General features: G+C 58.8%; 1 protein-coding gene across 1 annotated transcript; it reads left to right on the forward strand.

The window, feature by feature from the left end:
- Positions 1-3,315: 3,315 nt before the first annotated feature.
- Positions 3,316-22,934, forward strand: NR5A1 (nuclear receptor subfamily 5 group A member 1). The gene is made up of 6 exons (XM_055332313.1): positions 3,316-3,417; positions 3,609-3,750; positions 5,662-6,287; positions 13,255-13,374; positions 15,001-15,148; positions 22,687-22,934. The coding sequence occupies exons 1-6, from the start codon at positions 3,316-3,318 to the stop codon at positions 22,932-22,934; spliced, it is 1,386 nt and encodes a 461-aa protein (XP_055188288.1).
- Positions 22,935-26,862: the final 3,928 nt, after the last annotated feature.

A 26,862-nucleotide genomic window follows, 5' to 3' on the forward strand; every position in this document is an offset into this window, starting at 1 on the left:
GATGTCCTTCTGTCAGTCCTCATTCTGTGGCTGGTGCAGATCGATGTTTGCTTCCCTGGGCATGTGGGTGGGGGTGGGTGCAATGGAGCCTGGGTCAGCCTCAGAGCTCCCAACCTGGGATAGTGTAGCCTCTGGAGAAGGAGGGGGTAAGATGGAAGTGGGGGGGATCCGGCTCTGAGCTCAGCCCCCCTAGACCACCTGGAGTCCCAGCCACACTCCTGCTTACATTGCCTGAGTCTTCCTCAACGGTGTCTGGTACACTCCAGCCCTCCTCCTCCAGCCCCTTCACGCCCCTGCAGAGGTGGTGCTGCTCCTGTTTCCCACCTTCTGAGGGCCCCTCCCAGGTGGAGAGCTGTTCAGAAGAAGCACTAGTCCCCCACCTCCAGCTCCTGCAAAGGCTAGTGTTTCTGAGGGCTGGGATGTTGGGAGTCCTCCGCTAAACTGGACTCGGCTCTCTCTCCTTTCTCACCAAAATTCGTCCACAGCATCTCACGGAAACTGCAGACTCCCTTCGGTAGGGCTGAGCTTTTCCATTTTACGTGCAGACAAACTGAGGCGCAGAGAAGGGACGCGACCTGGCCGCGCCGGCCCAGCAAGCCGGCTGCCTCTTCCATTCTTTTGTCCCGCTGGGCGTGAGATCGCAGGAAGGGTCTGCGCGGGGTCTCCAGCCTCGGCAGGCAGGAGCGAGGTGCCAACACAAGCCGGGGGGCGGGGGAGGCTCCGGTCGGGGGCCCAGGCCAAGTCCAGAGCCTTCAGATCGGTAGCGGCAGCGTCGCCGCGGGTGCCTAACTGCGGTCCCCCACCCCCACCCCACGGTGAAGATTCTGGCTCTTTGGCCTCGTTGGTCTCAGTACTGTTCTTCGCGGAGGGGCGGGGGCGAGACGAGAGCAGGCCCTTTTCTCCCGTCTCAATTTTTTCACCTGAAAAGTGAGAGTGACCAGGTACAGTCTCCCCACCCAGAGCAATTGCTGGGCCTGGCCCAGCCGGGGGTCCCCTTTGTCCCGGGGATGCCGGACTCTCCCTTCCCCTCCCCCAGCCCGGGTAAGAGCTCAGCACGTGATGGGGGGGAGGGGTTCCTCTGGTCTCCTAGCTCCCGCGCCCTTGAGGGCTTCAGGTCCTCGCCCAACCTCGGAGGATTCCCATTTCCGGCCAAGCAAACTGAGGCCTGTGGTGGAGGAAGGGTTTGGCCCAGGTCTCCCAGCTGGGTACTACTGATCGCTTTGGCAGTGCTAAGGCATGGGTTTTGCCAACACCACTTCGGTTCATTCGCATGCCCGTTCCCAGGGAAGTCCATCCATCATGACCACTTCGCAGATAAGCAAACTGAGGATCAGTGCGTGTGTGCGTGCGTGCGTGTGTGGTGTGTGGTGTGTGTGTGTACGTTTGCTTAAGTCTTCAGTGAGGAAATACGGCAGGGCCGATGGCGAACCTGGTTTCTAGCCTTGAACCCGTGCCTTGGCCATGGACCCCCACGTTCGCCCTCACCCACTTCCACGCTGCAAAACGACCAGCGCCCCCGGCGTGGCCCTTGCCACGACCAAGCTGGATTAGCAAACAGGGGCTCGCCTCCTGGGTGGCTCGAGGCCCCCAGGCGCCCGGCTCCTGCCCAGATTCCGAGGCGCTCGGGCTGGGGATGGGGGGCCGGGAGGGTGAGGGTAAAGGCGCGAGGCAGGCTCGGTGGCGGGGGAGGGCGCGGGCCGGCCTCCGCCCCCGGATACCGCACGCGCTGATATAGGGGGGCCGGCTCCTGGCCCCTGCGAGGCGGGTCCGCGCAGCGCGCATTGGCGGCGGAGGGGCCCGGGTCCCAGGTGCGCCTCGGCGCGGCCCTGGAGGCGGCCAGGGGTGGGGAGGCTGGGGGGGGCTCCGAGGCCCCGCGCCCCCGCCTCCCCGCCCCCGGCCCGATCGGCCGTCATCGCGGGCAGGCGGCGCTGCGCCCGGGTGCGGCTCATCGGCGGCGGCGGCGCGGCCGGGAGGTGCGGGGCTCGGCGCGGGGGGACGCGGGGCGCTGCCGCTCGCAGGAGCCGCCAGGTGGGCGCCGGGCGGGCCGCGGCCGCCGTCGCGCCCCTTCTCGCTTCCCGGGCCCCGGCTCTGCGCGCTTCCCTCCGCGGGACTTGGACTCTCCGCCCGAGGTCGCTCCCCCGCCCGGGCGCGGCCCCCGGCGCCCGGCCCCCGCGGGGTCTCCGCCCGAGGTCTCTGCGGCTGCACGCCCGCGTCTCCGCCGCGCCCCCGCCGCCCGACGTCTGGGTGTCGGTGGCACCGGCCGCGCCTCTCGGTGCCGTCGCTGCGGCGGCTTTGTCTCTCCCGGCCCGGGGCCCCGGCGGCTGGGCGCGTTCGGGCTCCCGGCCCCGGGCGCTGCGGCTGTGCGCGTCTGGCGGCGCGAGTCCCCGGCGGGGTCCGGGCGTGCGGGGCCACGCCTCGGAGCTCGGGCGCCGCGTCCGGCTGCTCTCCGCGCGTCCTGGGCGCCGGCCCGGCTGGGCGCCTCCGCCGCTCCAGGTTTTCCCCGGCGTCTCGGTGTCCCCCTCCCCGCCCGCCTGCGTCCCTCCCGGTGTCTCGCGCCTCCCGTCCGCCGCTGTGTCTGGCTCCGCGTCTGCCCCCCCAGCTTCCCTCTGGGGCCCCCGTCCCCCCGTGCCCCTCGGCGGTCCCTCTTTCGTTCTCCGTCCCCCCTGGCCTCTCTGTCCGTCTCGTGTCCCCCGGGTTTCCCCTGCCCGGCAGCGAGGTGTCTCCGTCAGTCTCGGGGTTTCGTTGTCTCCGCCGCCCCGGGACTCGCTCCGCGAGGCAGCGTCGTCGGCGTCTCTGGCCGCCGCCCGCCCACCTCTGCGGCCCCCCGGACGCCGCCTCTGCCTCCCTCGGCGCTGCCCGATCCCCCAGAGCCCGCAAGGCCCCGCAAGGCCCCGCTCCGGCCCCGCTCCGGCCCCGCTCCGGCCGGGTGCGCCGGGATCTGCCCGCAGCCGAGCCGTTTTCTCAGAACCGGGGTTTTGTCGTCAGACGAACGAATCCGGGCCCGAGCGCCCAGAGCCCGAGGGCCCCGGATCCCGCGCGCCGCAGACCGCCCCGGAGGAGCCTCGGGGAGGGGGCGCGCGGCGCGGGGCGCGGGGCGCGGGGCGGGAGGCCGAGGCGCGGGTGCTGCACCCGCCGCCCCCCGGGCGGGCTGCTCAGGGCGCCGCAATGGGTGCCCGGCCCCCGGCGGCCTCGACCAGGGCGCGGCGATGGGGGCAGCGCCGTGGGGGCGCCCCCCGCGCCCCCCATCTGCCGCGCTGCCCGCGGCGTCCCGCCCGCGCTGCCCGTCTCCTCCCTCCGCAGGCGGACGCCGCGGGCATGGACTATTCGTACGACGAGGACCTGGATGAGCTGTGCCCCGTGTGCGGGGACAAGGTGTCGGGCTACCACTACGGGCTGCTCACATGCGAGAGCTGCAAGGTGAGCGGGCGGCGGCGTGGCGCAGGGCCGGCGCCCGGAGCGGGGGCGCGCGGCGGGGCAAGCCCTGCGGGGCCGCACGGACAGGCTCGGGCGGGGCGCGGCGGGGGCCGGGGCGGGGGCCGGGGCGGGGGCCGGGCGGGCGCCTGGGGCCCGGGGCCCACCTCTGGCGCTCACTCCGCTCTCCCCCTCAGGGCTTCTTCAAGCGCACGGTGCAGAACAACAAGCACTACACGTGCACGGAGAGCCAGAGCTGCAAGATCGACAAGACGCAGCGCAAGCGCTGTCCCTTCTGCCGCTTCCAGAAGTGCCTGACAGTGGGGATGCGCCTGGAAGGTGCGCGCGGCGCTGCAGCCTCCGACCGCTGACCTCTGACGGCGGGGACAGGGGTCGCGGGTGGGAGACAGAGTGAGAGCTGGGTGCCCATGGCCCTCCTACGGTTTCTGGAGCCCGCGGTGGGCTCCTCCTGTGACGTTAGGGCCGGATCTCCGCAGGGCAGGGCTGAGAAGTGGCTCCGTCTGGTGAGGGTCCAGAAGCACCTGAAAGGGAATCCTGGGGAGATGACCCTCTCTCCGCACACCTCCTTCTGCAAGGAGACTCACAGCACCCCCACTGACACCCAACAGCAGCTGGAGCCAAGGGGTTTAGTGCCTTTACCAGAGTTCAAGTCCCAGTGCCACCACTCCCAGGCTGATTGACACTGGGTAATCTCCTTAAAGTCTCTGAGCTGTAGATTCCCCACCTGAAAAGTAGACCAGTCAGTGTGAGGGAATTGTACAGAACGCTAGCACAGAGGAAATGCTATCATCATCATCATCATCATCATCATCATCATCATCATCATCATCATCATGTTATTATGTGTCCATCATCACAGCCTTCACTCATCCAGCCCGCCTGTCCATAAATTTCACTCAGGTCGTTCATTCTGTGGGTGAGAGTCCTTCTTGGGAGGGTGCTGGGAGGGTGAGGGAAGGCAGAACAATTGGTTCCAGAGGACCCAAGCCCATCCTTGCCTCCCCACCCCCATCCTCCCACCTCTCAGTCCAGAGGGGAGGAAAAACGTTTCAGCAGGAAAAACTCAAACTTGCCGAGGGTGGACAGTCTCAGGCTTCCACCCTGCCGGCCACAGCCGGGCTGTGCGCAGAGCAGGCAGCTGTTGGCTAAAGTTTTTAAACAATGTAGAAAGCCCCTGGTGGCTCTGAGAGCTGCTGACCACAAGTCCTGCCACCTAGAGGAGGGACTCCTAGACAACGGGGGAAATGTCCCGATGTCCCCAGCTCCAGGTCCTTTTGGATCAGAAGACGGTTGTTGAAGGTAGCAGAGCCACCCTGCTGGAGCCTGACAGCAGAGCTGGGCTGTTCACCCCTGTGGCAGGAAGATTGGCCGATCCTAAGACACCTCCCTGCTAGGCACCACCCTCTCCCTCCTACTCTCTCCCTTCTCTTCGAGCTCAGGGTGGGGTCCTGTCTGAGCAAGGGCTAGGGCCACACTGCAGCTGCAGAGATGCACCTGTTGGGTCCAATTGGTGACACATCCTTGGCCAGGTGGAGGGACATCTGGTCAGCCAGGGAGTTCCCTTCTCCCGGCATAGAACCCTGACCAGCTCTAAATTCAGTGTCACATTTGAAGGCCCTGGAGGAAGCCGGAGTCATCTTGTAGTAGGGGTTCAGCAGAGCCGGGTAGTCGGTAACGAAGCAGCTGGACACTGGGGAGTGAACTTGGTGCTATGAATAAGGCTGACAAGGACCTTCTTCCTGTCACCATCTCCCTGCTCAGCCTTGTACACGGCACCTGAACCCATTGCTGAATCCCCAGAAACTCTCAGCCTGGGTCACATGGCATGATTCCACTCAGCAGGACGACAGTGGACAAGAGGCAGGACGTCTGGGGCAAGGACAGTGGGTTCTGCCCAGATGAATCTAGGAACACTTCTGGGGGTGGTGACCCTAGGGCTGGGTGTTTGGCAAGCATGAGAAAAAGAAAGGGTTTGAGGCAGAAGGAATAACAAAGGCAGGTTGGAGGAAGAAGAAAACGTGCCAAATGGAGGAACAAACAGCTAAGGGGGAGTGGAAAGAACATGGGGTCTTGTAAAGGGTGACCTGGGAGTGCCAGGCTAAGGAGATTGACTTCATCCGTGGGCAGTGGGAGCCATGAAGAGGTATTGAACGGGGGAGGCGACACCGTTTGGGATAGGTCTGTGAGTGTGGCGTTATGGTGCAGCTGACCCTCTGCTTCTGCCCACAGCTGTGCGTGCTGACCGCATGCGGGGTGGCCGGAACAAATTTGGGCCCATGTACAAACGGGACCGTGCCCTGAAGCAGCAGAAGAAGGCACAGATTCGAGCCAATGGCTTCAAGCTGGAGACGGGTCCTCCGATGGGGGTGCCTCCCCCACCGCCTCCCCCGCCGGACTACATGCTGCCCCCTGGCCTGCATGCGTCTGAGCCCAAGGGCCTGGCCTCTGGTCCACCTGCTGGGCCGCTGGGCGACTTTGGAGCTCCAGCATTGCCCATGGCTGTGCCCAGCGCCCACGGGCCACTGGCCGGTTACCTCTATCCCACCTTCCCTGGCCGTGCCATCAAGTCTGAGTACCCAGAGCCCTATGCCAGTCCCCCGCAGCCGGGGCCGCCCTATGGCTACCCAGAGCCCTTCTCCGGAGGGCCGGGCGTGCCCGAGCTCATCCTGCAGCTGCTGCAGCTGGAGCCAGATGAGGACCAGGTGCGGGCACGCATTGTGGGCTGTCTGCAGGAACCAGCCAAAGGCCGCCCTGACCAGCCTGCACCTTTCAGCCTCCTGTGCCGGATGGCTGACCAGACCTTCATCTCCATCGTGGACTGGGCACGCAGGTGCATGGTCTTCAAAGAGCTAGAGGTGAGTCCCTCCTTCCACCTGGCTGGCTGCTGGGGCTGGGGTGTTCTCTTGGCTCCCAACCCTCTGTCCCAGGGGCTGTCCTGCTCCCCTGCCCTGGCCTCAGGTAGTATGGGGGCACGGGTGGGGGGGCACACTGGGAGACACCAAGAGGTGTTTCTGGTCCATCACAGCCATCCTTGCTCCTTCCCCCTCTCCCTCCCCTCTCCTGCTCTCTTTCCTTCTGTTTCTTGAGTCTGTATTTGTCACAGACTCAGCTTCTTTTATCTCTACCTCTCTCTCTTGTTGTCTTTTTCTCCCTGGTATGCTGTCTCTCTGCATCTCTGTTTCTCTAGCCCTTTTGCTCTCTGTTCGTTTCTCACCTGGTTAGGGTCTTTGCAGGCATTTCTCTCACTTCCCCTGAGACCCTGAGCTCCCCTGAATGACTAGCTGAGTCCTTTGGAAGCTGCCTCTGGCTGCCCCAGCCCAGTGTCAAGAAGAGGACACAACCAATCCGATCCTGTCTTCGCATTTGGAGAGGCCAAGAATTCCTGCCAGCCTCAGATGTCCTGGTGGGCGGGGAGTATCTTCGTATCTCAGAGTTTGGAATGCTTGTGGCCGTTTTCCTCCCCACCTACGGGGAAAGGTCTTGCTGTCTCTCTACATCTCTTGTGCTTGATGGTTGCTCTCACGTGTGTGTGTCCGTGTGTCTGTGTGGGCAGTGGGGGCTGGGTGGGCGATTGTGGGCCCTGTTACTGATCTTCGCAAAGGAGGCAGTCTTCCTTTTTCCCAAGGCTTTCCTTCCCCTGGGCCAAAGTACCTGCAGCCAAAGTAAGCAAGAAAGCAGCAGGAGAAACAGGCCAGATAGGGAAGAGGTTCCCAGTCATCCTGCCTGGTGGGCCCAAGGCCTGGAAGCTGCCCCCCTAAGGCCCTGGCTCCTTGTTAACAGGGTGCTCTGGCAACCTCTGAGGCACCCTCGAGCCCGGGCAAGGCCCAGCCCTGGTTGGCTTGGGCATAGATGGTCTTTAGTCCAGGCTGGTGGGTGTTTGGCTTTCCCAGGCCAGCCTCCCTGGCTATTCCAGGGCTGGATATAAACAGCAGAGCCTGTTGCCCTCCCTGCTGGGGCCACTGCAGCCTTGAGCAGCATTGTCAGTGCTGACGCCTGGGCTTCCTCCAGGGGCATGTGGCCGGATGGGCCGGGGGCACTGCCCGCCTGGGCTGGGCACAGGGCAGGACAAGATGGGAGGTGGTCATCACAGGGCAGGGGGTCTGGGTTACCCTGGAAGTCAAGAATTGGTGGTGATGATTTCTGCCTCCGCCACATAGGATCTGAGGATGGGCCATGTATTTGCCACAGGATGGGACTTCTCACCCTTGCCCCCTCTCTAGGCCAACCTCATGGTTGGGACAAGAGGCAAGGCCTTGAACAATCCCATCTGCCTTTTAGTCCTGGCTGGAGGCCCTGGTTGGGGATGAGGACCCCAGGACCCTTGGGTTGGTTGCCAGCTTCCCCTCCAGACTTCCCATGAGCCCCCTGTGTTGGGGGAGGAGGAGCAGAGCATTCCTGGCTTTCCAGAACCCTGGATCCAGGGGCAGGGCACTTCCTCTGGCCGCCTTCCTAGTCTCTTGGGGTTTTTCACGCAGGATGGGAAGGGCTTTTGTCCCAGCTTTGCTGAGTGTTTTTTCCTGCTTCTGGCTTCTCTGTGGTCCAAACCTTCCTGCTTCCCCTTCCCAGAACCTCTGAGTCGAGCCCAGGAATATGAACCATGGTTACCATTCTCTGTAAAGGAGCCTTGCAGATAAGTACCAGCCCAGCCCTTAGAGGGCCTCCTAATCAGCCATGTGGAACTTCTTTCTTGTTGGTCTAACAAGCCCTGGCTAGTGTCTGTTTGCAAAGCCAGAAGTGGGAAAGCAGGAAAGTGAGAGTAGTGCTAAGTGACCCTCTTCTCCCTTTTGGTAGCCACTCACCCCCCTACTTCCAGGCAGAAGTGGGGGGTTCTCTCACTCCGAGAGCTCAGCACTTTTGCTGGGCAGTGGGAATATTGAAATGAATTGGACCCAGGATGTAGCCAGGCTATCAGAAGAAACAGATAGGCATGCAGATGATGCCAATGCAGGCTGCCCAGGGCTCTGAGAGCAATGGAAGGGGACCAGTGGGGGCCAGGCAGGAGTGCAAAAGTCTCTATCTAAGGAAATCAGGGGCTTTTTTGATCTCTCTCTTTCCAGAAAGCAGTCTGAGAAGGTTAAAGACATGCCAGTAAGGGAGAACAGCATAGAATAAGGCCTAGAAGTGTGAAAAGGTGTCATGTGTCAGGGAGTTTCAGGTGTTTCTCTGTGTCCAGAGAGGGTCCTCCGGTGGTATGTGATGCACAGCCTGCCAGGGATGGCTGGGGCCCGACATCCTGGGGCAGGGAGGGCTCCTACCACACAGCCTTAGCTCTCCCTAGAGGCCACTCAGCCCCTGGTGATGCTGATGGCATCTCGCTACCCAGGGGAAGGCCTGGGGTCTTTGCTAAGCTGTTGGGGATGCTGCCAGCCTGGGGTTCTCCTCCTCTGTTCTCTCTTCCGGCTGAGATGTCCCTCTATCTCTATTTTTCATCTCACGCAGTCTTGGTGTGTTGGATCTGACAGTGGCAACAGAAGTCAGTGACAGAGACCAGAATTGGAGAAGCTTGTATTCAAGTTCCAGCTCTGTCTCGACTCTGCCACTTGCCATGAATGTGACTCTGGGCAAGTGACTCCTCTGGGCTCTGGAGTTTCCTTATCTATAAAAGAAGAGGAGTTGAAATAACGTCCACTTCATAGGGCTGTTGTAAGGATTCACAAGCCAGGACAGGTAAAGAGCTTCACACAGGGCACAGCACACAGGAGTGTTTGGTAGGCTGGAGCCGTGGCTTTTCCCTCCTGTCCTCTCTGCTGCTGCACCCCTGTAATCATTACTTGCAGATGGTACTAAGGCCTGGCCCAGAGAAGTGAGAAAGGATAGACCATAGCCATGCTCCCCTGAGCACTAGCATTCCAGGAGAAGATGGGTGGCCACCTTGCCCAGGACTTATAAAGCAACTTTGTACCAGCAAGGTAGCAGGAACACCTGTCCCCGCTGCTTGGTGGAGGGCAGTGTGTCAGCCCAGGCAGTCAGCCTTTCTGAACAGTTCCCAGGAAGGGCAGGCTGGGAGGATACCAGATAGGAATCAAGGAGGGGGAGGTGAGGTCCAGGAGTGCCTAATGACCCATCTTGACATTACTTCACCCTCAGCATCCAACTTGGAGGCCCCCGATTGGCAACAGATTTAACTGCTCAGATATATGGTTTCATTTAAACAGCAGTAACTCTGTCAGTCCCGGGCTGACAAACGAGGGCCTGCCAACCACTCGGCCAGGGGAGCACCTTGGCCGGCCTGTGGCATGTCAACCGCTGGAGAATTACAGAGCCCGCTGGCCTTCGGCTGCCAGACCGATCAGACCCCAGGGGGCTCCAGAGGGGGCCCTGTTGGGAGGGAGGTCAGCTCGGCACCCATAAATACCCCTCCTCCCGGGCAGGCTGCAAAGTGTCAAGGCTCCGGGAAGATTTATGGCAGCCCAGCAGGAGGGGTGGGCGGCTGGTGGGCTGCGCAGACAGGCCAGGCCAATGAGGGACCCCAGGGCTGGGACTGCAAATGTCCTTGTTCCCCAGGTGCCAGGGAGGTCTGAGGGCAGAGGAGGAACCTCTGCTTAGGGAGAAAGCTAAGGAAGGTGAACACCACCCTCTTTGGTTAAGTGAGCCTCTTAGCCACCTGCTTTCCTGTGGAGAGGGGCTGGCAGCTAGGGCCTTCTGGTTTTCTTTGAAATAAAACGAGGGGTATGTGTGTGTATGTTGGTGTGTGTGCATGCCGCGCATGCATGCACACATGTGCACTCATCTCTGTGGGAGCTGTTTTGGAGTTTGGTGTCTTTATGTGTCCATCTGTCCATCTAGAGGAAGAGCAAGTGAAAAGTCTGTTTGGCTGGGGATAGATCGGAACCCCAGCTGGGGCAGGAGAGTCAACCATGGGTCCCAAGAGCCCTTCACAACTGACACCCCTGTGATGGCTCATATGTCTTCTCTAACCAAAGGAGGGAGGATTTATTTGTCCAATTTCTTAGGACAGAAAATCAGGGCAGGGGACAATATGTGGCTGAGTCAGGACTCAAACGGAGAGCACAGGGCACCAAGGCTTAGCCAACATTGCATCTCTCTGCCCTGCCGACCCTATCAGCCCCGTGGGCAGGGCTGCCCCCACCCCTGGGGTCTGAGGTCTGGGTACAGAGTCTGCTCCCAGGGCTTGGCCAGCTGGGTCACTGTGACCCCTCTTGCTTTCTACCCGAAGCTCAGCCTGCTTATCTCCTAATTCTCCGTCTTATCTCTCACTCTTCCACCTCCCCAGCACCCTGTTCCTTCAGCCAGGCCCAAGAGCCCCAATGGGGGTGGGCAGAGCCCAGCCCTGCATGTCCTCCCGCCTGCTCTGCCTCCATCTGGGTCGCCCAGGGTGGGCCAGTTGACTCCCGGCAGACACCTTCTTCTTGGGCCTTAGGACTTCCTGGGGATCTCTGGGGCAGAGCCCAGCTCCCTGTGGTTACCTTAGGAAGCCTCTGTCTCCGTATGTGTAACATGGGCAGAATGTTGACTGGACAGGAGTGAGGAGGCCAGGGCTTGCTGAGAATGGGCCAAGTTGCGACCACTCGCCGAGCCTGGCCTTTCTCCTCAGAAACTAGGCGGGGAGGCCTCCTGCCAGTGGTTCTTTGGGGATTGGCCACTTCCTGAGGAGAGATGGGAGAGATGTCTGTGATTCAGCCTTGCCCAGGTCCCAGTCTCTCTGGGCACCAATCCAGGGCTAGCTGTGGCTGAGTCCAGGGCCCCTAGCTGGGCTTCTCACTCTGCCAGTATGGGCGCTCGAAGAAGCACTTTGTGACACAGAATGAGGTGAACAAGGGAAGATGGGAAGCTGGCAACTCAAAGCAGAACAGAGACAGGCCCTCCCTCTTGTTCTCAGCCATGCAGGCCTTGGAAACAGTGGGCAGGGGAGGACTGAGGGAGGCCTGACTGTGTGTCCAGCTGCTCACTTGCTCTGTGTACACTTGTTCACTCCTTCAGCCGGCCTGAGGCCAGGCCCAGGCTCCTCCAGGGTGGGGGGCACAGGGAAGGAGAGGGGTGGGCCCCAGGCTGCCCCCAGGGTTGGGGGAGGCACAGGAAGGAGGAAGAGGCTTCTAACCCCAAGAAGAGAGAGCTATTCAGTGGGCATTGCCAGTTCCCCTCAGGCCAGAGGCTGCCTGGATCTCTCTGGCCCTTGGGGTTGGGGATCATTCCTAGGCTCTCTGTGCCTGTCTTGGGAGCAGATATCTGTTCATCAGTTGCTCACTGACCCCCCCTCCTCCGGGAGCCCAGAGATGACCTGGACATCAGCCCTGCCTTCTCAGACCCCATATTTATTATTTATTTATATTTATTAGGGAAGACAGAGGCACAAATGGGGCCATTAGATGGTGCAGGTGCCACATCCAGGGGATGGTGAGGGCACTGTGGAAGGAGGAGGGGTTGGGGAGAGCTTCATGGGGGAGGTAACAGGCATGCCATGAATTCCTGGGTGGCCAGAGAGGGTCCTCTTCCATCCCTGGTGGTTTAGAGCATGGATCTGGAACCCGACAGAGCAGTGTGACCTTGAGCAAGTTACTTGACTATTCTGGGTGTCTTCTCTCCATAGACTGGGAATAACAGCTGTACCATGGAGCTGCAATGCAACAACTAGTAGTTATCATAGTTTGAATTTATCACGGGGCAGGGCCCGGGAAGGTGCCCAGGAAGTACCTGCTGTGTAGACGGTGGCCTGCTAATGAGCCGCAGACACTGAGAGGGGCTGGTGTCTGTATCCCGTCTCCCTAAGATGATCTGCAGTGCCCCGTGTGGTTTTGAACGCCTGGGAGAGCGCAGTATTTGTCACCACAGAGGGTTGTGGACTGAGAAGGCCAGCTGTGGCTCTGGCCTGGCTCTGCCTCTTTGTGATCCCAGGAGAGTCCTTTACTTTCTCTGGGCAGTAGATTTTCATTTAAAAAATAGCAGTTTGGGCCAGGGGCATGATCCCTGAGGGCTGTTTAGGCTCTGGCATCCCATGGTCCTGAGTCCCACTCACCATTGTCACGAGTGTCCATTCTTGCCATGCTAGTGACCCTCCAGGGTGGAAGGACACCCCACATGGAGGCAGGCCCTGTCCTTACACTGGGTGCCCTGACTACAGCTTGGGTATTCAGAACCCGCCTCTTTCTTTGTTTTGTTTCTGCTTCAGACAAACCATTGCCAGCCACCTGCTCATTCTGGGTTGGACCACAGGCCAGGAGGGCCCTCCTTTCTTTCCATGAGCCTGAAAGCTCTGTATAAGGCCCAGGGGAAGCCCTGTGTTTGCTCTTCATGACTTGTTTTTTGAGCTATTGAGGCTGCTAGAGATGTGACTACAGGCCAAATGAGCATAAGATTAAAATTAATAATAATCTTCCCTCACATTTAAAGGAGTTCTTCACAAACTACTTCCATGAACATTATCCACTAATATTTATCAAGTGCTCAGTATGTGCCAAACCACCTTCTGATGCTTTGCCCCCTTCACAGAGGAGAAAACTGAGGCTCAGAAGGCTTTAGAAATTACTTCAGGTCATACAGCTTGTCGGAGGAGAGCTAGGGCTGGAAGCCAAGCCTGGCTGAGTTCTGAGCACTTCCACTGGATCTTTTCTATCTATCTATCATCTATCTATCTATCTATCTATCTATCTATCTATCTATCTATCATCTATCTGTATCTATCATCTATCTATTTATTTACTTGATCTCTGCTACACTTTGACAAAGTAGGCAGATAGGCAAAAGGGGCATCAAGAGGTGAAGTGGCTTGCTCAGGTCACATATCCAAGTGAGCCTCTGAATCGTGACTTGGGAGAGGGAGGGACCTGGCTGGATCGCGGACCCACACATGCCTCTTCCCTCCAGGTGGCTGACCAGATGACACTGCTGCAGAACTGCTGGAGTGAGCTGCTGGTGTTTGACCACATCTACCGCCAGATCCAACATGGCAAGGATGGCAGCATCCTGCTGGTCACCGGGCAGGAGGTGACCAGACCCTACTGTGCCCTGTGCCTTGTCCTAAAGCATATTTCCAGAATTCTGAGTCCAGAATTGGGGCTGGCTCAGCCCTTCCTCAAGTTCATGCCTGACCTCCCTCTGACCAGCTGTGTTCCTGGCCTTGACAGGAACCAGCCCCTGGGAAGCAGCTTAGGGATGTGGGGAGGGTCAGTGAGGCTCTTGAAGAAGGTGGGGGGTCTTGAAAGAACAAATAGGAGTTGGTTAGGTAGTAAAAGGTAGTAAAAGGGGGGGCAGTTCCACCCCACCAGAGCAGAGGGGACAACATGGGTGAAGGCGCACAGGGTGTTTAGAACAGCACCAGGGGCTGCTGGTACATGGGCACTAATATGTAGATTTGGGGGTCCAGGAGCTCTATGAGGTAAGAAGAAAGGCTGGAGGTAGGCCCTAAATCCTGAATGAATAAAGGAACAAGTGAAGGAATTTGCACCCCCCAGCAGGGAATTTGGGGCACTAGGATATGAGCTGGGAACTCCTGGGATCAAGCAGGGAGCAACAGTAGCTTTAAGTGAGGAAAGGCTCACTCAGGTTATACTTGAGGAAGCACACCATGGGGCAAAATGGGGGTGAAGAAGTCAAGGCCACTGTGGAATGCTGGGAACCTGGGAGAAGGACCCCCAACTAGTGGGAGGGGGTGTGGGAGACATGAAGGGGAGGAGGGAGAAAAAGAAGAGGCTGATGCCAGGGTCGAGGCTGGTGGAAGGAGCATCGCTCCCAAGGGGGAGTCACAAGGAAGAGTGGTTGGTAGGCACTGTGGGGGTAGAGGTTGGAGGCCGAGGCCCTGCTCCCCATCCCCTGTCTCCAACCGGGCCCTTGGTCCTCATGCTCAGTTCTTATCTTGGGTGTCTCAGGACATCCAGGGCAGGGGACTGCTGGTCTCCAGGGTGTGACTTGGAGACCACCTGTGAATGCAGATAGGAGAGCCTGAGGTATGAAAGCGTGTTGATATTGGCCTATGTCATCACGCAGGCTGGAGTCTCTGAGACCATGGAGATGTCCTGTGTGTGTGTGTGTGTGTGTGTGTGTGCATGTGCATACCTATATTTTATTGTACAGATATCTCCACACATTGTAAGTGTGTGATGGTGAGATCTACCTGCCACCTTGTGTGGGAGCTCATACATGGGTGCCTGTCTCAGTACCTTGTGATATGACCATATGAGGGCGTGTGTGTACGTGTGTTCACGTTATGAAATGGGTGGACTGCCCTATGAGTGTGTGTGAATGTGAGTCGAGGTGTGACCACATCCTCAGTCTGAGTGCCCACATGTGGGTGTGTGGGGACCTGGACAGTCATGTGGCTGTGTCCATGTATGTCCAGGCACACCTGCCCCGACCCTGCTCCACAACACCCAGCATGATGTGGTGTTTGCTCCCTGTACACACAAAACACAAAAGCCACTTGTACCACCGAGCATAAGGAGCTCTGAGCATGTGGGGGCCATGCTGTGGGGTTTGGAGGGTTTCTGGGGTGTGAGGAGATGCTGCCCCCATCTGGCGCAGCTCCAAGGATGGGCACCCCAACCCCCATCCCCTGACCCCCCCACTCCGGGCACTCTGCTGGGTGCTCCCTGACCCTGACATCCGCCTGTGCAGGTGGAGATGAGCACGGTGGCGGCCCAGGCGGGCTCCCTGCTGCACAGCCTGGTCCTGCGGGCGCAGGAGCTGGTGCTGCAGCTGCACGCCCTGCAGCTGGACCGCCAGGAGTTTGTCTGCCTCAAATTCCTCATCCTCTTCAGCCTCGGTGAGTGGGCCTGGCCCGGCCTGGGGCGGGGAGGGGGCAAGGTGGGTGGCGGGCCCGGCACCCAGAGGCTGACGTGAGGTTCTGCTCTAGGGTGGGGGCTTTGGTGGCGCAGGGACCCCTCCTACGATGAGTAAGGGTCTAAAGGGACCTGGCCCAGGCCTGGCTCTTCAAATGGAAGCTGTTTCCTCTCGGGGCCTCAGTTTCTCGGTTTGGGAGTACAGACGACCAAGACAATGCCTAAGATTTGCCCTTTGTGGGACAAGGACTCCTGAGAATTTGGTCAATTCCTGGCTGGAAGCCCTAAGAGAGTGCCCAGGCCACCTCTAGAAAGACACCTGTGCGGTTTCAGGCTCTCTGTTCCCTGGCTCCTATCCTGGGGGCCCTGTTTTCCCCGGTTCCCTGCTTTAGGAGATGGGGGGGGGGGCCCAGAACCTTTACCCATTCATTTGTTCACTCACTCATGTATTCACTCTACAACCTCTTACTGAGCATCTGTGCTCTGCAAAAGGCCCTAGAGACACAAGGCAAACAGGAAAAGTCCCACACCTGGATTGTCATGGAGCTGACCTCTCAGGAGAAAGACAACAAGCATGATGTCATTAGTCGGCTAGAGAGATGAATGAAATGATTACTGACATGCATGGCCTAGAATCCTGTGATGAGTGCTAAAGAGGAAAGCAACCCAGGGAGGTGGCAGCCCCCAAGCCAGGGGTCTCCCTCTCGTTGCCCTCCTGACCCGCACAGCCTCCACCCTCCCCGGCCGGCCTCCTGTCCTCCCTCACCTAGCAAGCCATCTCTGGTGCCTCCTGGCTGTGTCCAGCAACGCTGTGAACACAGACGAGTCCCTGCTGTCAGGTGGCTCCCAGCCCAGTAGAGGCCTTCATCAGGGGCGGGGACAGAGAGATGGGGAACCCAGAGTGGGGAGCAAGGGCTCTGCCTGGAAGGCTTCCTGGAAGAGGGAATTTTGAATGGGGTCTTGGAAGATGAGTAGGAGTTTGCGGGAGGGATATATCTTCCAGCAGAAGTGCGGATGGGATGGAAGGTCAGAACAGGGGGCAGGATTCAGATGTCATCTTGGTGGCTGCTGACATCATAGCCCCAGTCTGGCAAGGGAGTGCCTGCCCAAGGGCGGGGAGAGCTGGGCAGAGAGGGGTAACTGATGAAGTGTGGCTTGTGGGAAGCCCAGTCCTCGGGCTATGGCCACATGGGCTGGTCTCCTGACTCTGGCACCGCAGGCTGGTAGCTGGAGGGCTTCTGTGCAAGGCTGCAGGGCTTGGTAGGGGACAACCATGGTGCGGGGCGGGGACAGAATCATGGGCAGCCAGTTAGGAGCGGTGGCCTGGAGCCTGTGGAGGGGCCTCGGGGGCCCGGGCCAGGCTGGCTGCAGCTGGGGGAGATGCCGTTCCTTCTTGCCTCTGGTGGCTCCCCTTGTCTTTGTGAGCTGCCAAGCTCCAGGAACTGGCTTTGGCCAGTGGTTGTATATGGTTTGGGGTGTGGAGACTCCAGGAGTTCTGTGAATCTTTGTGCCTTTGCGTTGGTGCCTTTGTTTTCACGCACGTGCAGACTATGAACTCTCATGGGCTGGCGGCTTCTTACACATCGTGTTGTATAAAGGATCTGTAATTGGAAAGTTAGAGGAGATTTGGAGATAGGAGAGATTTGGAGAGCGTATAGAATTAGGAGTGTGGCATCTGTGGTGGTCTGGATGATGTGTGAGGCAATAGTTCTTGACTTGACCACCATCAGGAGGCCTTCAGGAGGTCTAGAGGAGGGGTGGGTGGATGGTGGGCTGCCAGCCACCAGTCTTCTTGGCCAGGCCTCCCTGTGAAGCAGGTGCCATGTCTTGGCTTTCCAGACCCCCCAGGGCCCGAGGCATACCCCTGCAGCCCCCGCCTCTCTTCCCAACAGAGTCCTGGGTGCTGGGGACTGCCAGGGTCAGCACACCTCTGGCCCTCACCAGGCCATAAATCCAGGGCTCCTCCTTGTATGGAGTGTAAGGACGGCAAAGCAAAGCAGAGCCCGGCCCTCTTCTCCCGGTCTGGCCAGGGTGAGTGGCCACGCTCAAAAGCCTGAGTGCCGGCTCCTCCCTCTCACTAGTCTTCATTCTGTTCTCCAGAGTGGGCAGCTGGGGGCCTGAGGCAGGGGCTATCTCCAGTGCTTGGCTGGCATAGGCTGGAGGGTGGGATGCAGGAGAGAGAGTGAGCATGTATATATGCATGTGTGTACACCTGCGAGGCAGGGCGGAACAGTAGTCAGGAATGCGGACTAGGGATGGACCACCTGGATTCTAAATCTGGACTGTGTGTCCTAGAGCAAGTCCCTCCCCTCTCTCCAAGAGCTTCTATTTTCCCATCTGGAAGATGATCATCAAAATAATCCTTAATTTGCTATGAGGATTTCATGAGGGAATTCCCCCGGTGTCAGTGTGGGGCCTGGCCTCTTGGAATGTACATCGGTATTGTTTTCCTTCTAACCTTCATTACGATCAGTGAGCGAATGAATGAATGAAGTGAATGAATGAACCTGTCAGTCTCCATCTCTATGGCACGCTGTGTCTGGCACAGTGCCTTGTCACAGGGCTGTGGGTCTGGCTGAGGTGGGTGGGGGAGTGCCCAGCCAGCAGGTCAGAAACTAACTCTAGTGAGGCTGAGTCCACGAGGGGAGGAGGAGAAGGCCCGGTGCCTGGGCCTCCCTGAGCAACTGGGAGAACAGTAGGGGAGGATGCCAGGTGAGCCAAATAGGCTGTTGGCGGACAGGTTCCAGGTTCTAGGTTCCAGGTTCCAGGTTCCGAGTTCCAGGAGGAGCCTGAGCAGTGCAGTGTGATCAGGGTTGGGCCAAAGAAAAGAAACCAGCCACACCTAAGATATCAAGGAAGGCTTCTTGGAGAAGGACTGGGCTGAGCTGGGCCTTGCAGTCCGAGTAGGAGTGTTCTAGGTGAAACAAAGCGAGCAGCAGCAAAGGCGTGTGCGAAGGGATGGGGAATCCTGGAAGTTCGGTGTGGTTGTGGGGCAGGGAGTGAGGTGGACGGATGCTGGGAGGTAGGCAGGCAGGGACTGAGCTGTAAGGCCTCAAATGCCAGGCCAAGGACCTTGACCCTTCCCTTGGGAAGGCTTTTCAACTGGAGTAACATGATCGAATTTGCATTCTAGCAAGGTCCTTCCAGCGGCAGCATGAGAGAAGGATGGCAGGCAGCAGCCCAGAGTCCTGGGGCTGGAGTGAAGTGGACAAATTTGGGCGAGATGAAGGGGAAGAGCTGCCCAGAGTCTGGAAGGTGGGAGGGGAGAGCCTCTCCCATGTTCCCCAGCCCGAGGGCCCAAGGATAGGTCCCCAAGGGACCTGGAGCCAGAGAGGGATGGCCACTTGCCCTTAGACCTCCAGCTGGCACCCTGGCCATCACCCTAGGGCACCTCCCTGGGCCAGGCCGCTGGATCTCCTGTGACAGCCGCTTCCCCACTGCACCCCACCCCATTGCCTGCAGCCCCCTCAGCGCCTCCTTCCCGCCTGCCTCCGCAGAAGGATGCCATTTGGCGTCTAAATAGCCGTCTCCGGCAGGCGTGGAGGCAGGTAAGGAGGTTTAATTAAAATTAGTGCCTCTCTCCTGGCAATCGCGGTGTTTATGAAGATGGGCCCGGCTGGCATTGTTCCGCCGAGGACTTAATCGAAGCTTAATGGATTGACCTAACATTCGATTTCCTGACTCCCATTGAGGCTGCCGCCGTAGCATTCCCTTAAGCGTTTGCAATTTACCCACTGCTCCCCGCCAACAAAAGGCGGCCTGAATAGCAGCCCCACTCGAGGGGCCATTGTGCGCGGGGGCGCCTGCCTGAGTCACCGCTATTGGGACAACATTCTTTATGCCTCGCTGGAATGAAAGGATTATTCAAATATTCAATTAAACCGTGAAAAGGGGGCTTTTCTGAGAACCTGGGGGCCCCCAGCTCCGCAACGCTGGCAGGCTGCTCTCCGAGGTGGGGGTGCCATCTCCCAGCCCTCTCCCGCCTCCCCCCTCCAGGACTGCTGGAGCTGAGCAGGCTGGGGGTGGGGGGCACTCCAGGCTCTTCTCCCCAGTGCCCGTCTCCGAGCTGCAGTGTCCAGGGGCCCAGGGCTGGGTGCGCAGATTAGGTCTGGTTCTTGGGCGCCCGTGAGGGTGGAGATGCATTTGCCCCTGTTTTGCGGATGACAGTAAAGGGCTCAGGGAAGGGCCTTGCCCAGGATCACTCAGTTGGTGGTGGAGCTGGGATTTGAACCCCTGGCATTTGAAGGGAGAACCGCCGGGTTTGTATGACCCTCTGCTCCTGCGTCCAATGAAGAAAGGCCTGGTGTGCAGTGGGATGTTGGCTCTGTTACACCTGTTACCCCACAATATCTTCACGACGGTCCCTGTAGAGGGGGTGCGGGTAGGCAGGAAAAGGAGCACAACTTGACAGTGGTCTCCTCCAGGGTAAGGAGGAAGAGGAGTCTGAAGCCCAGAGTAGCCTCAGAAACCTAGGCTCCCAGCGTGGGGGCCCTGGGGCGGGACTCCTGGATTGGAAGAAACCAAGGTTTCACATCCTGGCTCTCAGAATCGATGTCCAAGCTTGACCCCACCTGTGCTTACCCATCGGGCTTTGGAGCCAGGAGACCTGGGGTTGAATCCAGACTCTGTCATCTGTTGGGTGTCCTCGGCACACCCCACTGTCTCTGCGCTCAGGGGTGCCCTTTCCTGCCTGCTTGGGTGTCTGTGGGGATTAGCCGAGCGGGTGCCTGGGAGACTGGGAGCACTTATATTACAGTCACTGGGGCTCACCGCTCAGTGCTGCTTCTCCCTGTAGCCCTGTAGCCCACCACGCAGGGACGCTGGGGGGCTCGTCTGCAGAGAGCTGAAAGCCGTAGAACTGCTAGGAGTGGGGCGGCCCTGAGAGCTGTCCTTGTGCTGCACCCACCCCCTGAACTCCACCCCATTGTCCCTGGTACCCTGCGGTGAGGAGAACAGTAAATCCTGGTAAAGCCGTGGCTCTGGGACACTCCCACTCCTGCCTCTACTGCAGCATCCTAGCCCAACCTCCTCCCCCGCCAGCTCTTTCCTCTGGGCCCCCTTACTGCTGTGTGGCCTTCAGCTGAGCCCTATCCTTCTCTGGACCCCCAGCCTCCTACTGTGAATTGTTGGAAGACAATGTCAGGAGCATTGCCCAGCCTGGGGTGGGTGGGGGAGGAGGTGGGGATGGGCAAGTGGGGGTGGGAGGTGAAGGTAGACAGGACCTTATGGGATGAAAAGAGGTTGGGACAGGGATGGGGCCCGTAGTCACCTCTTGTGCCTAGGAGACCAGCTTCGGAGAGAGTGGGGCCTTCCCCATGACCTTTGAGTGTGTCTGGAGTAGTCCAGGCTAAGGAGGAAGGCTGCAATGTACCGTTGAACAGGTTGTTCACTGCACAAGGGACTGAAATCCAGCTTGAATAGGGGCTGAAATCCAGCTTGAATGCCTCTTGCCATACTCTCTCTGTGGACAAAGGGGAACTTCTTTCTAATTGGCATGAAGGTGTCTTATGGGCAAATGATGATCTTGGGGAGGTGAGGAAAAAAATAACCCTGACTCCCTTACTGAAGGGAGGTTGAGGGGGCCTGAGAGGGGGATGCTGTGTGGAGGACTGGGGCCAGATCCTGCCATACGCCTTGGGACCAGCTCGGGTTTCCCTAAATCCAACTTTGGACAACACAGGCCTCAGCAGGCGCACTGGGGGCGGCTGGGGATCAGGGTTGCCAGGAGCATCAAGCCCTCCTGGCGCAGGGGGTGTTAAGAGGGATTAGAAGGGCCAAGGACTGCACATGCTAGGCTCCAGACTCCCCCGCAGCCACAGGGCTGGCTGGTGGGGATGGGGGCAGAGAGGAAGTGGATGACCACTTTCTAACCACTGGGTGTTGTATCGCAGGCCAGCCAGGCTGAATTTGGGGATGGGGTACCAATTCTGTGGATTCCTGTCGAACCTCGGCTGCTGTGCTGGGCACCAGCTGGAGGTGCTGCCCAGGAGCTGAGGGAGACCTGCCAAGCAGCGATGAGGACTAGAGTGACAAGAAATGGACCCTTTCTAGGTGCCCCTGGGTGCAAGTGCCGGCACCCAAGCTCTTACCCCTGCAAGGTGGCACGCCCCTTTCATAGAGGAAGAACGCCTTGCAGCTCAGGAGGGGACAGAGCACAAAGCCACTGCCCCTAAATGGTGGGACTGGGATTTGAACCCCAATCAGCCTCACCCCACAGATGTTTTATTTTTGGCGTGTTCACTGGACCACCACTGGGTATGCAGGAGGCCTTGGTTATACTCCTCTGTCCCTGGCACAGTTGACCACCGGTCCACGCAGAGCTGACTGCCCTCCTGTCCCTCCCACAGGCCACCATTTAACTTCACTTTCAAACGTGAAGTTAAACCTTCACGTTTAACTTGGATTCCTTGTTTGTCCCTGTTCTTACATAACATGCAAGCTTCTGTGCCAGCAGTTTTAATTTATGTAGACGGCTTTGCCCTGTAGATCTCATCCTGGATCTTCCTTTTCTGTTTTTTTTTTTTTTTCCACTTTGCTCTATGCTTTTAAAGATCTGTCTATCTGCTCTGCGTCATGTCTGCTCCATTACTTGTGTCCACCGCATGGGACTCCCTGGGGTACACCTCCATAAATGGTGCTGCAGTGAACATCTGTGTGCCCCATGGCTCCAGGGGACAATCTCTTTGGGGTACTGGAAGGCTCTTGATTGGTTGCAGGGTAGACCAAAGGCATGCCTGTCAGTCTCTAGAATAGGGTCACCAGTGCCTGTGCCTGGCAGTTGGGACATAGGACCTTTGTAATCACAGTGGGCCTCGTCTGGTGATGGTGCTGCTGCTGACCGCCACGGGGATGATGGCAACAGGACAAGTTTTTTTTGTTTTTGTTTTTTTAAGTAGGTTCCATGCCCAGCATGGAGCTCATTGTGGGGCTTGAACTCATGACCATGAGATCAAGACCTGAGTGTTGAGAGTAGGGGTAATAATGGTGACACACTGGCCTCCTTATGTGAGAAGTAGGGGTAATAATGGTGACACACTGGTCTTCTTATGTGCCAGACACTGTTCTCTGAGCACTTTACACCTGCCAAGTCTCTGAATTCTCCCGACAGTCTGGTGAAGGTACTATTGTCACCATTTTGGAGGAAATTGAGAAGCTGAATCACATGCCCAGGGACATATGTGGTGAGGTTGGCATGGTTTTGGAGACGGTAGAGTTATTCATTGTGACCAGTGTGATGGTGATAGTGGCAATAATGATGGTGACATGTGATTGTGGTTTGGTTGATGGTGGTGGAAGTGGCCACATTTGGGAGGGACACAAGACTGTCAATCTTGGTGATTGATGCTGCTGGCAGTGTTCCTCAGCCATGGTGATGGTGCTATGGTGGTGGTGGGAGGACTGGTTGTGTTGACATTGGCAGCGCCCCGCCCCTATCTTCGGTGCTTATAGGGACGTTGGCGTTGCCAGTGACCATTGATGGTGTGATGGGCTGGGGATCATGACAGAGCTCCTCCCTTTGCAGACGTGAAGTTCCTGAATAACCACAGCCTGGTAAAAGATGCTCAGGAGAAGGCCAATGCCGCCTTGCTTGATTACACCCTGTGCCACTACCCGCATTGCGGGGACAAGTTCCAGCAGCTGCTGCTGTGCCTGGTGGAGGTGCGGGCACTGAGCATGCAGGCCAAGGAATACCTGTACCACAAGCATCTGGGCAACGAGATGCCCCGCAACAACCTGCTCATCGAGATGCTGCAAGCCAAGCAGACTTGAGCCTGGGCTGGGTGGGGCCGGGACCGGGGCCAGGGTGGGGGTTGCAGCCACCCCCAAGGCCCTCCAGATGGTTGATTTTATTATGCCGATCCAGGAGCCCCACCCTGTAAGCCCCTGCCCCTGAGCTGTCTGAAGCCCTGTGTTTGGGAAGGTGGGTGAGGGTGGACAGGGCCTGGCTGAGGGAGGGTGGCCCCACTGGCACTTGCTTGCTACTCAGAGTGCCCCAAGAAGGCGGCTGCTAACCATCCCCTCCCCCTCCCCTTGCACCCAGCTGTCTGTCCTGGAGTCTGGAGCACAGATCCAGGGAGGAGGTTCGGGATTCCCTGGTGGGCCTCAATGTCCCTCAGGTCAGAAGTTGTCTCTCCCCTCTCCGGGAAACAGAAGCAGAGAGGCTGAGCGGGCATCAACTGGGGGAGGAGAGGGGGTCTCCGGAACCTCCTCCCAGAGACCAGGAGGGAAGCCCTCTGTTTTGTTAACTAGGGGTAACTGAATTTGCAAAATTGGTCCTGCACTGTGGGGCCCAGAGGACACTGGGGGGAGGGTTAGGACAAAGACCTCCCCCAGCCCTTCTACCCCATCTGACTTGTGCAGGGGAGAACTCTGACATGCTATCTGAAAAGAATCTCACTGCAATCAGCTTTCTATCCCTCTCCCACCAGGGAGCTAGAACATTCTAGCCGCACCCACAGTGAGCCAGCCCAGGCTGGTAGTATCTGCAAGGCTGTAGTCAAGAGGTTTGTGGGTTTGTGGGGTTTGTTTTTTAATCTAGTAATCTAGATACTTTTTGAAAGGTGTATATGTGGGGGGAGGGGCAGGGGATGGATTTGAGGATTGAGGCTGGGACTTGGGGCTTAGCACCAGGTACAGCCCATGGTTTCTCTCCAAACACCTGCATGCCAAGTACCCCAAGGGTGGTGCTGGACCATTGTTTCAATCCAGAGAAGAGTTGTTGATTACCCCTCCTTAAAGGAATAGCAGGGTGCCCTGCTGGTCTGAGAGTCTCTGTGTGTGGGAATATGGGTGACCTTGAGGAGGGTGTATGGGGTCTCCAGATGGGGGAGATTGCTGAGAGGCCCCTCCCTCACTAGCCCGGTCCCCTTGGGTTCCTGGCTGCAAAGCTTGGAAGCTGGGTTTCAGCTCCCTGGTCTCCTCTGCCCTGTGTCCTGAAAAACACGTTCCAGGCCCAGGCACTAGGGAGAGGCCTTGGCTGTCCTTTCTCCCCTGGCCTGGGCGTTCCTGTCTCTCCTGCTTTCACGTTGCCATTACAGCTTGTGCTGAGCCTGTCCAGTTGGAGGTGACTGGGCATCCATGCCTCCTTGCCTTCCACCACCCTGTCTCCGTCCCCACCCCTGCCCTCTGAAATGTGTGCCCCTGCCAAGGCCAGAGGCCCATGACCCCAAAATGAGAAGTGCCCTTAAGAATCTCCCAGCCCCTGCAGCCCTAGAATAAATTTTGCAATTAGTTTCCAGCCACCTTTGCCTATGTACATTCTGGGGCCAAGGCAGAAACTCCAAGATGGGTTGGGGGGGGGGGTCTAGGGTGGGGAAATGCTGTGATTGGGATGGAGGCAACGGATAAGTTTTGGCTCAACACTTGGGGCCAGAGTGGGGCTACACCAGGTCCTGATGGGGAGCTCTTGGGTCCCACACCATCCCTGGGACCTCGCCATACCCAGGAGGCCCGAGAGATGCGTGGGTCTTCCTGGGCCTCAGCCTTAAACCCCCCCCCCCCCCCCCCCCCCCCCCCCGCATGCGTGTCAGCCGTCATCTTGGGCCGAAGGGCCAGTCGTTGTATGAGCACCTCCTGCGCGCCATACGTCACGTTCCTGTCCCGACAACGGCCCTGTCGGGCCGGGGTTCTAATCCGGGAGAGACACTTGGCAGGTGCCCCCTCAGCCAGTGGCCTGCAGGGGCAGATTCAAACCTGGGGCGTCCTGGCTCCGGAGCACCGGCGCTTCCCTGCGTCCGCCCGGCGGCCGGGCCCGCCCCGCTCGCTGGTTCTCCCGCCTCCCTCCGCTGGGTGGCAGCAGCGAGCACGGCCGATTTCTGGAGCGCGGCTTCGCGGCCCTCGGCCCGCTTTGTCTCATTTCGTCGTCCCATCTGCTTCCCAGCTGCCTCGGTAGTTGGCAGCTCCAGGTTACAGATGAGGAAACCGAGGCCCAGAGAGGTGAAGTGGCCTGTCCAAGGTCGCACGCTGAGAAGCGGCTTGCCAACCTCCGTCGTCCCCACCACCTGACTAGCTCACCCCTGGGGCCACTCCTAGTCCACTCAGGCCTTTACGCACATTAGAAAAAAGATGACACCGCCCCCCCCCCCCCCCCCCGGGAGAAGCATCCCTAGGCACACAGCTGGGCAGTAGCTTTTATGGAAAGCAAAGTGTCCCCTTCCCTCCTGGCACCTTCAGAAGTGAAGTAGATGCTCTGGTTCCTGCCTCTGGGGAGCGTCCAGTCTCTAGGACTCGGTCATGTCGTTGTCTTGTGTGAGCCATCAGGTAAGAGCAGATCAGATGAGGAAGTGATGGATTCTGTCCCTGGGGCGACAGGAAGTCCTCTCAGCAGAGGTGTCATCCAAACTGGGTTTTGAAGGATGTCCAGGGCTTCCCCAGCTAAGACAATCGTTGGGAGCAGTGTGGGCAGGTGTCTGGGGACCTGAGCAAAGTTATTTGGGCTGGGGAGTAAAGCGAGTAGGTGGTGGGGAGGAAGGGCATGGGGGGCGAGGGGGGCTGGAAAGGACTCCTGGGGGTGGGCCGCCCTAGAGATGCCTCCTCCCGCCCTCCTGCCAGTCTGCAGTCCGTAGGATTAGTTGGTGGGAAGGCGGGAGCTCCCCGGAGGCGAGCGGAAGGAGTCAGAGGACTCCGTAAATGCGGTAGAGACCAAGTGCCTGTCCGATTCAGGGCCAGCTTCGTGCTTCCCAGTGTTGCTGCGCAGCAGCAGGCAGCCAGGCTGAGTGCCTTGTTCTCTGGAACCTTGGCAGTGATCCAGTGATCGGTGATCTGGTGATCCACCGCCTGCTGCTCCTTCCTACGGCACTGCTGTGTCTTCCCAGAGCAGACAGACCGTTGCTGCCTCCTCCACCCCCCAAACCGGCTGTTTCCCGACTCCGCCGGGGGTCTTGGAGGCCTCACCCCCTTGTCTACAGGGCAGTTCTGTGCGCCACCTCCCACCCCCAGTCCCCTATACATCCTTCTCTGAAGACAGCTGACATTCTTACTGTGTGCAAGGCCCAGCGACTACCACACAAGACCGCATTGACCCCTCTTGTCACCTGTGGGATTGGCCTGATGTCCCCCATGGGCTTCAGAAGGTTCGACAGCTCCCACCCCTGGAATGAAATACCCGGACCCCTGTCCTTGCATGATGGATCGGCCACTTCCGGAGAGTGGAAGCAATACATGAGGTCCCAGAGAGAACTTGGTGCAGCTTGTGCCTTGCTCCATCTCCAGGCTTCCCATACAGCCCCGCCCCACCTCCACTCATGTGAGCCTCCTCCAGGGAGGCTGCTCTGATGCTCACATCCTCTGGCCCCTGCAGCATCTGAGCTAGGATGAGGTCAGCAGGACAGTGGTAGCGGCCCCTGGGCCCATCCTTCACCTGGCTTCCACCTCAAGGCCCACCCTGGTGCCAGCCTCTAACATGTCATCACCACCGATCACCTCGGCCCTGAAACCAACTCTCCCTAAGAAGGGACCTGGACTCAGGAATCTTGCCTCTAGCCCCTAGAATCAGTGGTGGCAGGCAGCATCCTGTCCCATAGCCAGAGTCTGAGTTGGAGTCTCCCCGCAGCATGACCCATCATACCTGGAGCCAGTCCCACCTACCCTGGTGCCTTCTCTGAGCAGTCTTGTCTGGGGGACTTCCCCTCACAGCACCAGCGGGGGAGAATATCTCTGAGCCTCAGCTTCTTCCTCTGTATAATAGGGGTGACAATAG

The sequence above is a fragment of the Nyctereutes procyonoides genome, unplaced genomic scaffold (assembly GCF_905146905.1).
Source record: "Nyctereutes procyonoides isolate TBG_1078 unplaced genomic scaffold, NYPRO_anot_genome, whole genome shotgun sequence".
Lineage (NCBI taxonomy): Eukaryota > Metazoa > Chordata > Mammalia > Carnivora > Canidae > Nyctereutes > Nyctereutes procyonoides.